Source organism: Eublepharis macularius, chromosome 9, assembly GCF_028583425.1.
Source record: "Eublepharis macularius isolate TG4126 chromosome 9, MPM_Emac_v1.0, whole genome shotgun sequence".
NCBI lineage: Eukaryota > Metazoa > Chordata > Lepidosauria > Squamata > Eublepharidae > Eublepharis > Eublepharis macularius.
This window is the reverse complement of record NC_072798.1, coordinates 28,124,532-28,138,451: the sequence shown is the minus strand read 5'-3', so window position 1 is coordinate 28,138,451 and position 13,920 is coordinate 28,124,532. Positions and strand designations below refer to the sequence as shown.

Below are 13,920 nucleotides of genomic sequence, written 5' to 3'. Positions count from 1 at the left end.
GTGCATTATTCTCATGATATATTAAATGTTTCATGTCAATCTAATACACATACATATTCAGCACAATAGTAGCTCTGCTATCTATTTTGTCTTTAGCATTCTGATACAGATCCCAAAAAATCCAAAGAAAATCTACTTCATAGTTTCAAAGAGAGATATAAGGGGCAGAGGAGGGAATTCAAAAGAATATTTGTTACAGCTACATTTTTCTATTTACAAAAGTTATGAGACAATTATTTTACAGAAGGTTAACAGTGGTAAATACATTCCTGAAGCAAAGCTTAGCAGTTATTTATATCACATTGAACCATAAGATTCTTAGCAGTGAAAGAGTACAACTATAACTAGTAAGGCTAGATCTGTTAAGCAAATCTATTTGACAGAAATAATGAACAGATTAATATCCAGGCAAACAGAGCAAGATTTTACACAGGAAAAAAATTCTCTTATTAGTCTTGTAGAACCAGCTTAGTTTTGTACCTATGTTCTTTGTGTTCCAGCAACTGGCAATCCCGACACGTCAACTTGTCACAAGTCTCACAGTAGAGCTTCAGCTGCTCCTTTTTGTGATAAGGGCAGAACACAGGTCGCTGACTAGTTATACTAACAGCCTCTGAAGAACAAAAAAGGGGAATCTCATTTTATCATCTTTTTGTTATAGTTGAGAAATAATACATTTATGAACACATCTGCTTTCTTACAGCAGGAATCTTAGATTCTCAGCTTTTCCAAATCTGGAAACAAGGAACAGGCCCTTCTCATTTCCAGTGCAAACTGCTAAACAACAATTTCTATACCTCTGGCATTGCACCCTACAACCTAATGCCAAGCTAAAGGGGGGAGGCATAAGTGAACAAAAGTGGTAGATTTCATGTTGAATGTGTCTAGCCAGAGGATTTAACAAGCCATATCCAAGCAGTAAGAATTTAAATGGAAAGCCAGACCTTCGAGCCTTTGGAAAACTTTTTCACGGGTACTAAAATCCTGAAATCTTAAAAATATTCCCCACAATTCTGAACCATTTGTGTAGACTAAAAATTATATTCAGATGCAAGGACACAAAGATATTTATTGTCCACATTCAGTAAATAATGTATCCACAGTGTGAGCTAGTTTGGTTTCATACAATAGTTTTCTTTTTATCTTTTCAGGACCTTGCATAATTTTTTTTGGTATAAACATGTGTATAAAATTTGACAAGATAACTTGGTACTATTCTTCAGATCACAAAACCTGAAAAACATGGAATTATTTCTGAAAAGTAAAGCATATCCGTTTCCAACTGGTATCTCAGTTTTCCACTGAGAAATAGATAAGCATCCTTCAGTAGCTTAAACCCAATTGTTATACTTTTTTATATTGTATTCTGCTCTGAGCCTGCTGGTGCGGAGAGCGGTCTAGAAATATATATTATTTATTATTATTTACAGTGCAATCCTAAACAGAGTTACTCTAGTCTAATCCCATCTGTGAAATTCAATGGCACAAATCTGGGTTCCGGATTCTAGTTCAAAACTCTAAACACTACACCACACTGGCTTTCATATGGTTGCTGTTGTTGCTAAGCCTGACTGAGTCATGTAAGTTGGGTGGTAATAAGTATAAGGATGCCAGGCAACTCTCAAGAGACTTCACTTCAGGAGTAAAAGTTCTTTATTGATAAGATGCCAGTTTTATACACTTACGCCATCCTTGCTAGGACTGGCAACTACAGGCCAGTATCACACAGATATAGGTTCCCCAAGGCTACTCCTAATCCCGCCCCCCCTTTCTCCTAACTCTGCAGACAGGAAAACGGGCTGTGAGAGATTACAAGAGGAACAAAAGCTTTCTGTTCCCAGTTTCCCACTCCGAGTTCAGATAACAGAAACCCCCAATAGCATCAGCTTCAGCTGCAGGGGGTATTGAATATAACAGGTGATCCTGAGCACCTGACAATAAGTCGTCTGGTGGTTGCTACAATGATTCCTCCCTCAAAGGCCAAAACAGAGATGGAAATGGCCCTGCTCCCTCTCTTTGCTTTTTACTGACTAAAACCAAGGCTTGAATGCTGGCAATACTGTTGTGGTGCCTAGCAATGACCACTGAGGATATTTGTTTCTTAAAGCTACAGGCACTGCTTCTATTGTTTTGTGTTTTACATTGTAGATTTCAGATTTTTCTGCAAACCTGTTTTCCCACCTCAAATTTGTAGAAAAATCTGTCTGGTGTATTCTTGTCCCCAGTCTTTGGATTTAAGTATCCCTAGATTGGACAATGTTGAGACTCAGATATATTGATCGGCATGAAGAACTTACTAATATACTTCTTGAGGAACTAAAGCTGCAATCTTATGAACACCGACATGACAGCAAGTTCCACTGAACACAACTGGACAATAATGAATACAGTTGCATAATATCTACTAATATGAGGCCAAGATTAATTAAGAACATGTTAGTAGCCTCCTTATTGCAGAAAGATTAAGGTTGTGGATATTTGTATTTGTGTGGTAGCAGTGTTCGGAAGGTATCGTTGCAGCTGGATATTTCAGAATTTCTATTAGTTTTATGCTATTTATGTTATTCATTTGGGGATTTGTTTTGTTGGTTAAAAGGGAGTTAAGTACTCTAACAGTGCTATCCTATGCAGAGTTACTCCAGTCTAAGCCCATTGAAATCAATGGGCTTAGACTGGCATAACAATGCTTAGGATTGCACTGTAAATAAAATAAATAAAAGCAAAGCATGGTCCAATATTGTCTATTCTAGTAGTTACTTCTGGGTGGGGTTGGATAATGAAAGGAAACAAAACTAATATTTATATACATATCCACAGTGATAAGTGAGCTTGATCACAATGCCCCAACTAGATTTGAACTGTGAATGGAAATATTTACCTGGAGATACTTCTTCTTTCTGTCTGACTGTATGATCCTTTGTGAATTTCACTCTCTGATGAGCTCGGATGCAGGTCTTGCATAACCATTCCACACATTCCACACAAAAGCCATTGGCTTCTGCATTATCTTCACAGCTTGTACAAACCTGACAAAATATAGGAACATAAAGTCTTCCATTGAAATAAATCAGCATCTTTGCAGTTTGTTTTCAATATATATTTTATTACTTTGTTATATTTCCAAATAATGTTTATACAGAATGGAAATTATATTTTAAACTTTAACAACATCATTGCAGGCAGCAGTGGGAGCTAGGTGAGAAACAGCAGCAGGTACGCTGATCAGACTTTCAGATTTTTCACCCACACATAGTTATGTTGCATGCTTCTCATTAAAACTGGTACTCTCTGTGTGCCTTTGTAAAGCAGTTAAATAGGAAGCAAAAGCAAAGGAAGTAAAAATGCAGAACGTTTAAAAGATGTGATCCAAAAGGTATAATCTAGAGGCTCATGTGCCATCTATGTAAGTACTAGGGTTAGTATGCTGCAGACCCCCAATTTGCCTCTCATCCCCATTCCCCTAGGAGTAGCATTTCAGGGAGATCAGTGGGCAGCTGTGAGAGAAGAAAAGGTAGGAATGTTTTGTTCCGCTAACAGAAGTGTATTGCCTGAATGGAATATTTAGTCTGGACTGAACCCAACATCTCAACAACTTTAAAAATAAACTGATTAGGGACGCTGAAAGACAAAAAGTAATCTAGTAACTCTTACAGAGGTTCTTAAGTAATAAAATAAAGACCCTCTGCTTGAAGCCAGCTGGGTGACCTTGGGTCAGTCACAGTTTCTCGGAGCTCTCTCAGCCCCACCCACCTCACGGGGTGATTTTTGTGGGGATAATAATGGCATACTTTGTAAACTGCTCTGAGTGGGCGTTAAGTTGTCCTGAAGGGCAGTATATAAATTGAATGTTATTATTATTGTTGTTGTTAAAAGAGTCTCAAAAGTTGGCAGTACATAATTTGAGAGCCAGTTTGGTGTAGTGGTTAAGAGCGTGGGACTCTAATCTGGAGAGCCCGGTTTGATTCCCCACTCCTCCATTTGAGGCCAGCTGTGTGGGGTTTCGTTGTGGGGATAATAATGACATACTTTGTAAACTGCTCTGAGTGGGCATTAAGTTGTCCTGAAGGGCGGTATATAAATCGAATGTTATTATTATTATTACCTTCCATTTATAATTACTGACATTTTACACCATGTTGCATATATGGTGGCATATAATCAAAAAACTTAAACGTTCCCATGCCCGCTGCTTCCTCTCTATTCCATAATCATTTACCCACAAGTTTAATAAAAGTATTTACAGGTAAGTTTTTGCATGAGTTTATGTCAGTATTGCTATATTTACCCAGACCAGGCAAAAGACCACAACAAAATTTCTTTACACCTAAACAAGAAGTTATGTCTTTGTAAACTTGTATTTATTTACCCTATGGCATTGTTTATTGAAATGTCCTTGATACTGACGGTACTAATCTAACACTATGTAATCTGCCTCAAGTATCAGTGAGAAAGACAGACTATAAATGACATAAATAATAAATAAGATAATAAATAATATTTTCAGATTAAAGTCTCAGTTTAGTAGAAGGTCAGATGTCTTTACCCATGTCTTTTCTGGTAATCAGAGCCAATGCTCCACAAAAGCATTCTCCAGGTTGCCAGTGTCAAGTAAGTTTCTTCTCTAGGTGACAGCCTTTTAAGGGAAAGGAATTTGCTGCACTGTGCCTTGAAGAGCACCATACTTCTAGGACTGCAATCAGTTTTACTTTCATTTTCAGACCAAGGCCCTTTTCACACTACATACCTGCTTCCGGGACATCGCGAAACGTAGCGCAAAAAACGTGGAAGGTAGCATCTTTTCACGAGAGTTTTGTGCAACATCGCACAAAACTCTTGTGAGAAGATGCTATCTTCCATGTTTTTTGCGCTACATTTCGTGATGTCCCAGAAGCAGGTATGTAGTGTGAAAAGGACCCAAGGCTGTTCTATGCCTCAAAGCTATTTGTGGTCACAGTCTGCTTAGTCTTCTATCCACATTAGTTTAACAGATACAGATTTTAAAAAAAATAATGTTCACTGCCATGGTACCCAAGAGACATACTCACCTGATTTGACTTCTCGACTGTACTACTAGGAACCTCAGTAGTATCCTTCACAAAGATGTTATCTATAATGTGTCTTTCTGCACATTCCTGGCCACAAACTGGACAACGAACAACACCAACTGGTAAGAAGGGGAAAAAATGGGAAAGATTAGTAAGTGGAGTTCCTCCACTGATAGTTCAGAAGGTTCTCTCCTGGAGAGTTTATCTGCTAACAGCAAGTGATACATTATTCTCAGTCACTGCATTGGTACTCTTATCCAAATGCAAAGTCTGAATAAAGTTATTTTTATAGAAGAACGTTCCTGAGAGAAAAATAGGAGACGGCTGAGTGAGATGAAGAAAAAAAAGGGGGGGGGAACTCCACCCAAAATGATGAGTGAAATAGGAGGGTCAAGCTAACTGGAGTCTATCATACTCCCAATTAATAAGACTGAAGAGAAACTGTAGAGTTGACAGTGACTTCAGGAGACAACTTGCTGACAGGTTACTCTTCTAAAATCTTAAAAAGAGCTTTCCACAGGGCTTATAATACCTCCAGGACAACTCTTCTTACCCCTAGGATTAAGGATCAGGGTGTCGATAGGATGATTATACCTTTAACTTATAACAGCACATACAAACCAGTAAATGCTATTATAAATTAATATTGGAACCTTCTCTCCAACATTTCTAGATGCCAAAATCCTCCTTTATTCACAGCCAAAAGAGCTAAAAACCTCAGAGACATCTTAATAAGAAGCAGGCTTCCCAGAGATAAGGGATACCTAAAGTTTTTTTGCATGTGGTCACTGTGCTGTATGTGCTTGTGCGGAGACTAAGAGATGCTTTCAAAACTCATCCAACACCAGAACCTTCTCTTTTGATTCATTTTGTAACTGTGACTCTAGAGGACTAATTTGTTGTGTCAAATATCCTTGTGATTTATTATGTGGGAATGACTATAAGACTGGTTAAAGTAAGAATTTGTGAACATAAAAGTTGTATCAGATCAAAGAAATTGTGTGCTCCTCTTGTAAATCGTTTTTGGCTTCTGGTCATACTGATAAACAGTTGCGGTTCTGGGTCAGAGACAGTGCAGACTACATCTTTAAACCTGTTCAAACTTTTCCGGACTTCCGGAATGAGACAGTGAAAGCATGAAAGGGGAGTTTTATGAGCTCCCTCCCGTGACCTTCCTGGTTCCTTGGCAGCCGAGAGATCGGACCCCCAAGCCCTCCCCCCGGAGAGGGGAGGCTGGCTGGAGCAAGGTGGAAGGGCTTAGGGGGACTGGCAAACCTCCAGAAGCCCAGATACCAGTTCTGAAGCGAGGACCAAAGAAGGAGCCAACGTGGCTACTTAACTGTGAACCCGGGAGTCCAACAGGCCGGAAAAAAAACTATAGCAAATAAAGCAGATTCTTAACAAGACAGATAAAAAAAAACAATTCTAAGAGAGCTTAACTGACCCTACAGCCTTCCATCAAGTAAGTGGACAAATTTATGGTTTTACGGGGCAATTCAGCTTAAGTACTCGCGGCTGCCCGAGCGAGCTGAGAGGGGCAGAGACGGGGGAGGAATGACTCTCTCAGCAACTGCTGGAATGCTATAAATCTTTTAATATAATTAACCAAAACAAAGCTTTTTACCACTTTCTGAAATGGCTTCTTGGCAAGAAGAGGTACTTGTTTGTTTGCAAGAAATGTCTAAAATAATGACGGAGTTACTAATTAAAGCTGATGCGATCTTTGGAGTGGAAAAGGATAAAGGGATTACAAGAAATCACAATCCAGAAAAAATTTCTGGAGGGACAGCCTTAACAGAAAGGAAAATCGAGCCAAATGAAGGGGAAATCAGTCTGTGACACACTTTGCAAAATGGGCGATCTTATCAGGACGTCCCCTTCAAGACACAAAACTTTAGCAAAGAAAAGGCGGGGCCACGAACCAGACCTGCACGGAGAGAAACAGGCATCCCAACACAGAAAGGGGAGAAAAGAATGCAGCGGATCTTAAAACAGAAAAATAAGCAGAGGAGTAACTACATCCATACTGATCTCCTTCAGAAATGGCTGGAAGACAAGGGAATCTACCTTTGGTGGCCCAGATCAATCAGGGATTGGATGTACTACGTCTCGTGAAGAAAGAAGAAAAAAGCAGATCTGCATGGAAAGAATTAAGCATGCCAATACTGAAAGGGGAAAAAGACTGGAAAAGAAAGGGGAAAGGACTGGATGTACCACTTTTCATGAAGAGAGAAGAAAAAACAACGATCAGAATCTTGGGGCATATCAGGACTTATTAATGCAGACTTAACCTCTTACTTAAATAGCTTTTCCCTTCTTTACTTATTTTCTCTTTTTTATAAAACACCATATAGTCTATGTTAATGGGTCTTTGGAGTTTATTAAATGTACTTAAGACTGTACTCCTTCTCAAAATATAAAATACTGGCTAAGCTAAATGACCACCTGCTCTTCTTAACCTTACGAGTACGAAAACCCAAGTAAATAAGTCCAGATGGTCAAAATAAAATAGATGAAGGAGTTACTATCTTTCAAAGGTAAAATTGTGTTTTAACTATATAGTTATGTGACCACCCTAGTCTTATCAATATGAAAACCCAAGCAAATAGTTTCGGCTAGAACAAAATAGATGAAAGACTAAATATTGATTTGGCTTCTATACTCTTACTATTATGAAAATACAAGCAGACAAGTTTGGAAGGCATGGCCAGAACAGATATAAGAAAGAGAGGAAATTAATATAAAAATTGCTCTTATTTCTATGTTGAGGTATATTACTGTCCTGCTGATATTGTACGTTTTGCTACATCCACCTCCCACTCCTAGAACGATTATGGATCTAAGATCCCTGATTAAAAGGTAAAAGAGGTGAAATGTGATCTAGCTCTAATATGCACAAAAAATTACTAGAAATATAAGCTACAGAGGGGCAGCCCAATCCTAAGAAGGGCACGGAAAGTGAACAGGAACCGAACTAAGGCTTGCGAGGGCGCATCTAGCCCGTACACCCGCGTAAGTGGCCTTCCGCCCGCGCTGGGACGCGGCGCTGGCCCGCCGGCGGGCCAGCACCGGTGCAAGCCACAGGCGCCCGGGCGGCGGCGCAGAAGTGGCGTAGAGCCCTACGCCGACGCAGGGGGGGCGGGGAGCAAGGCGGGGTCGGAGTTAGTCCGCTCCCTAAGCTCCTCCAGAAGCGGGAACGCCCACAGCGGCGCAAAAAAGCTACGCCACGGAAAAAGAAGGCGTAGCCCATAGGCGTCCATGGAACGGCGAAAAATCAGCCCCCTCTCTGAGCGCCTCGCCCTGCCCCTATGGCCCGAAGGAGCATAGGATGAGAACTATCCCGGGGACCAATCAGCGTGCGCGCCCGGCGTGGACGAGCCCCCCTCTCTGCACCCAATCACCTGCGACCGCGCCCTACAAAACATCCGGCCAGCGCCGCCCAAACCCCCAGGTAAGTGAGCACTCGGCCGGAGGCTCTGCCCGTCTGCTGAGTGGCATTGCCCCTTTGAAAACCGAAACGGGCTGAGGGCATTCACATTGGCAGGCGCAGAATGCACTCGGGGGACTTTGCGAAAAACTGGGGGAACTTCGCATAAAGGGGAAGAGGTGCAAATGTCTGCCTAACTCTCTTTCTACCGTGATAGAAAGAATGACTCCACAGCTAACTGATGCATGCTAGTTGCTTCTAACTAAGCACAAACAAACTAACCCTTCCGTGGCAGAAGGGAATGACACTTTGCAAATTAACCGCATGCTCTCCCGTTTCCTTGCAGGTGCCCTGACTCTGGCGCTCCCACCTGGTGATGACCGACGGAGCGCTGACAGGTAAGGAGGAGGTGGGGGGGCATTCCGCAGATTAGTGCAAACCGCCCATTCACCTGAACCCACCCGCTCACTTGCCGCTTTGGGTGAGGCCCAGCAGGGGTGCCTCTGAGGCAGCCCCTGGCTGCCTCAGAGGCAGGCGCCTCGAAAACCACATGTGGCCAGGTGTTTGTTGTGACCAGCTCATTCTCTCCCTTAAAGGTAAAGGCTTGCCAAGGCCGAGTGCATCCTCACCAGACCGTCATGCATCAGCTGCTGCCCTCGACCATGTGCAACCCCCCCCCCGGATGGCGGAGTGTGGGGCTTGCCTTGCCAGTGGAATGAGGCAAAGCCCACACGTGTCTTTTTCCCCCACAGGCACGTCCAGGGCATGGCTGCTCCCCCGCGCCCCGCCCTCCCCAAACATCTCTGACGGACGGTTGGCTGCAGCCCAGGAAGCACCGTCGCGCCGCGGCCTGCATCCCAGCCCCGCCCCTCCGAGCGGGAAGGAGGGCTGTGTGGAATGCTCCGGCTCCCTCGCCAGCCTAAACGCAAGCCCGCTCTTTCCAGTGCAATAAAACGAGATGTACAACAACTGTTTTCTGTGTCTGCGAGTCTGACTTCGTCCTCCGCCCCTCCCCCAACACTCCCGTCACATCTCCCCACCTGCACATTGCCACAAATGTATCCGACACACCCCGTCTTGCCTCCCCGCCCCCTCCCTCCCTCCTCCTCCCCCCTCCTCCTCTGTATTTGACCAGTGTCTGTACCACCCATCTGCCGAAGAGAACTTGATTCTCAGAAGCCTATGCCACAATAAAATTGGATAGTTTTAAAGGTGCTATGGGACCCTTTTTGAATTCGCTACCACAGGCTAACACGGCTAACCCCCCTGCATCTATGGCCAGGTAGAGGGTTGGGGCGGGGCATGTGAGCGGGGAGGGGGATCAATCCCCGGTGGGGAGAGTAGCTGGCACCCGATAAGCAAGGGAGAGGGTGGTGCGAGCTGCCGCTGCAAGGGGGCGGGAGATGGCAGGGGAAACGGTCCACTCGCGGGAACCCTAGCCCCCACCAATGGAGAATCCAGGGTGGTGGCAGGCGGATGCCATATCCCGGGCAGGAGGTCTCGCGCGCCTGGGGAGGGTCGCCCCCATCGCAGCCGCAGCCCCAGCAACACAGTCCCATGAGCGGCCGCCTCCCAGAGTGGGTCCAGCCCCTCGGGCGTCTGCAGCAGCCCCATTGGTCATTCCAACACCTTCCACCCCAGGGCGTCCTGCCTCGCATCCAATCCCGTGGAGCAGTTGCCAGCCTCCCACGCCAACAGGCCATGGTTGTTGGGAGGGGTGGGGTGTGTCCGAGGCTGCGCGTGGCTCCGCCCTGGCTCGGCGCCGTCTCCTGCGTTCAGCAATTGTGGCCACTCGCGTTGCCCTGCCGGGGGGGGGAACCACTCCGAGGCTGCCAGCCCCGCCAATCCTGCAGGGAAGGCCGCTGGCCCCGCCCACAGGGGCAGTGGAAGAGCGCATCAGCTGCGCAAAGTGGCTAAAATGCGGGAGCCCGAGGCCTCCCGGCTGGCTGCCACAGCGTGCCCCTTCCCCGGCCGGGCCATGCAGGCTGGGTGGCCACCCCAGGCCCGGGAGGGCCCCCCGATGGCAGGTTGCGTGACTGCCCCAGCTCAGGGCGGCATGCCAGGCAGGGCAGGTGCGTTAGGGCAATATGGAAGACATGCCAGAGCGGCCCCTGGCCAGTCCTTGTGCATCCTAAGCCCCCCCCCTTGGAAGGGATGCGCTGTCACCGCGGGCCTGGTCATGCGCTCATGGTGCCAGGGCAGGATATGGCTGGCAGTTCACCAAAGTATCGCAGGCAGACACGGGTCCATGTGTAGATGAGCTTTATTCCCAGTCCCACGGCGCAACGTACAGCCAGGCCCAAGGGTTCACGTCCCGCAAGGATGCACTTGAGCAGCACAGCATCCCCGCAAGGGAAGAGGGCCCTGGGGCCATAGGAAGCCAACCACCACGGCCCCCTCCCCTCCAACCCACAGGTCTGAGACGGGGGGGGGCCTGTGCTGAACCTATCCATGAACTATGCAGCTGCCAGACAGAAGATAGGGAATTGTTACATCTCAGACCCTCCAAGGTCATGCCGGCGGGCGGTGTAGTTCGGTGGGCAGCACAGAAACACTATACCCACAGCGGTCCCGGCTGCATGGAGGGCGACGGGTGGCGGGAGCAGTGGGCGGCCAGGCTCGGGGCCCAGCTCATTGCCAAGGCAGCCGGGAATGACCTCCTGGCAGATGAGGGTGCGATGACTGCGCGGCCAGTTTACCTGGAGGAGCTCTTCCCTGGCCGTGCGGAGGAGGCCCACCTCATACGAGCGTGGCTAGACACGGCGCTGTGCGAGGTGGAGCATGACCTCCTGGAAGAGGAGGTGGCTGCGGGCCCTGCGCGCAGTAAGTCAGGGTCCTCGGCGCCATCCAGGGAGCCTCCTCCGCTGCCACAGAGGGCAGGCCATAAGGGCCCGGAGGCGTCCCAGCCACTTCCGTCGAGGCGCAGGTTGCAGGTGCTTGCAGCAGATGCCGGGCTGCCACCAACGGGTGCCCCCCCTCCCTCTCTCCCCCCTCTGCAGGGACCATCAATGACAGGTGGATGGCTGCCATGGACCGGGTTCACGGGGCATTCCAGCAGGCGCGGGCAGCGGCACCATGTGAGTCTCGCCAACAGGAGGGGCACGGGCATGTGGGGTGGGGCGGCCTGCGGCCGCGACAACAACCCCAGAGCCCACAGGGGCCCTGACGCTCCCATCCCCCACCTCTTGCCCCCACAGCGGCGCCCGCCCGGAGCCCCTCGCCAGATGAGGAGGAACTTGGGAGGGGCTTCACCGCCTGGTCTCCACCCCGCTACCCGCCACCCGCTGAAGACCCAGAGGGTGACCCAGTGGAGGGGCCTGGCAGGAAGCGGCCGAAGCTGGAGCCCGTCCCCGCAGACGGCCGGGCAGCTGCCGATATGCCATCCCAGGCACAGGCATCTTGGACCCCAGCCGGGCCCCTGCTCTGTAACGGGGATGCCGTGGCGGGGCCGCTGGCCTCCCCCTGCTCCGACGCGCTACCTAGCCCTCACCCTCCTGGCTGCTGAGGCCGGGGTTCTGGGTTGGCAAGCTGCTCTCTGGGCGCCTGATGCGGCCCTGGAATCGATTGGGAATAAAGCCAAGTTCGTTAACCGCTTTTCCCGTGCAGCCCGTCCATGGGGGGCGGTGGCTGCTGGCCGGGGCGGCTTTCCCATGCTCTCTACATGCAGGGGTTGAGGGAGCGGGGACTCGGAGGGGCCGCCTGGGACACCATAGGGGCGTAAAGGGCGAGTGTTTGGCCGGCCGAGCCCCCCATGGCCAGGCATGGCCCTCAGCGCGCAGCATGCCACAGGTGCTCCGCGACCCTGTCTCGCACAGCTCGGTCATGCTCCTGGGGCTCTGCAGGGGCGTCAGGAGAAAGGCGACCGGCGGGCGGCAGCCAGGGGTCCTCGCCTGGGCCCTCTGTGGCTGGCAAGGGGAGCTGCTGGTGCACGGCAATATTGTGCAGCATGACACAGGCAGCCACTAGCTTGGCGACGGTGAACGGCTGCATGGCCAGGCGGCCGCCCGTGTGATGGAGGCATCTGAAGCGCATTTTCAGCTGACCGAAAGCACGTTCGATCACCATCCTCGTGCGCCGGTGGGCCTGGTTGTAGTTGGCTCTGTCGGCGGGCTCATCCGCAGGGTATGGCGTCAGGAGGTAAGGCAGCAATGGATAGCCACGGTCACCTGCAAGGGGAGGCGGAGTTAGGATCTCCCTTCCCATCCCCGTCCCCTCACAGCTCCCCCACCAACTCCTGACCTAGGAGCCAGCCTCTCCCCTCAGGCCATGATGACAGGAGCCTGTTCAGGCCGGAGGTGGTGAAGATCTGTGCGTCGTGGACGCTTCCCGGGAACTTGGCAACGAGGTCCGTGAAGATCCCCTGGTGGTCACAGGCTGCCTGGACGTTGATACTGTAGAACCGGTGCCGATTCCTGTAGACCTGCGGCTCCTCTCTGGGAGCGCATATGGCCACATGCGTGCAGTCGACTGCTCCAATCACATTGGGGAAGCCTGCAAAGGAGGAGAAGCCAGCCCGGATGGGTGCCAACTCTGCCTCCGAGGTGGGAAAGTGGATGTGCTCGCGGATCCGACCAACTAGGGCGTCCAGGAAGGCATGCAGGCAGCGGCTGGCGGATGACTGGGAGACCTCCAAGGCCTCAGCCATGACTCCCTGGAAGGAGCCAGTCGCAAGGTAGCGGAGGGACAGCAGGACCCTCTGGAGGACGGGGATGCCCCGGGGAGCCGCAGCTTGCCCCTGAAGGGCGGGCGCGAGCTCCTCGCACAGAGCCTGTATGGCTGCCCTGTCCAGGCGGAAGCGGTCCAGGCAAGTCATGTCGCCCAGGAGCAGGGATGGCACCCTGGCCTGGAACCGGCGGCGGCGTCTGAGGCGGCGCCGCCTGAGGGCCGCTCGGACAAACATGGCTGGCAGGAGGTGGCTGGTCCGGATGGCTGGGAGCCGCGGCGGCAGTGGCGGGCACCAGGCGGGGATGATCAAGGTCCTGCCTGGAAGGAACGCAGGTTGAGTTCCAGCACCCTGAACCCCCCCCCCACGCACAGCAGCAGGCCTACCGGTCTCAGCGGCCCGTTGCAAGTGGTGCTCAGGAGCAGGTCCTCTGTCCGCTGCATGGGCCGTCCCAGCCACCCTTCCCGGTCCTGCACCCCCTGTGCCCTCCTCCATCTTGCCGAGGGGATGGGTGAGCACATGACTAGGTGGCTGGTTCCCACCACTTATCTCGGGGACCGGACATTCCAGCGGGCACTACCCCCATGTCTGCTGAGAGCACTAGTGGCGGCGGAAGCCAGCGCCAGGCAAACTGGACAGAGGCCGAGAGAGTGCTGCTTTTTGGGCTCGTGGTGGAGAATGCGGAGGTCGCCCTGAGCACGCACAGGGGCGCCTCGTCCCGGTCTCGACGACGGGCATTCTGGCAGATGGCAGCTGACAGGGTCTCGGCTGTAGGCAACGCGCCC

General features: G+C 49.9%; 1 protein-coding gene across 3 annotated transcripts in view; it reads right to left on the bottom strand.

Annotated features, from left to right (window-relative positions):
• The window catches only part of TRIM24 (tripartite motif containing 24), a 75,737-nt gene that overhangs the window by 22,235 nt on the left and 39,582 nt on the right, over nucleotides 1-13,920 (bottom strand). For all 3 annotated transcript variants that reach the window (XM_054988922.1, XM_054988920.1, XM_054988921.1), the window contains exons 2-4: nucleotides 5,046-5,164; nucleotides 2,879-3,026; nucleotides 481-613 (exon numbers count right to left, since the gene is read on the bottom strand). In XM_054988922.1, the coding sequence (XP_054844897.1) occupies nucleotides 481-613; nucleotides 2,879-3,026; nucleotides 5,046-5,164 (400 nt within the window). The remainder of the gene's footprint in view (nucleotides 1-480; nucleotides 614-2,878; nucleotides 3,027-5,045; nucleotides 5,165-13,920) is intronic.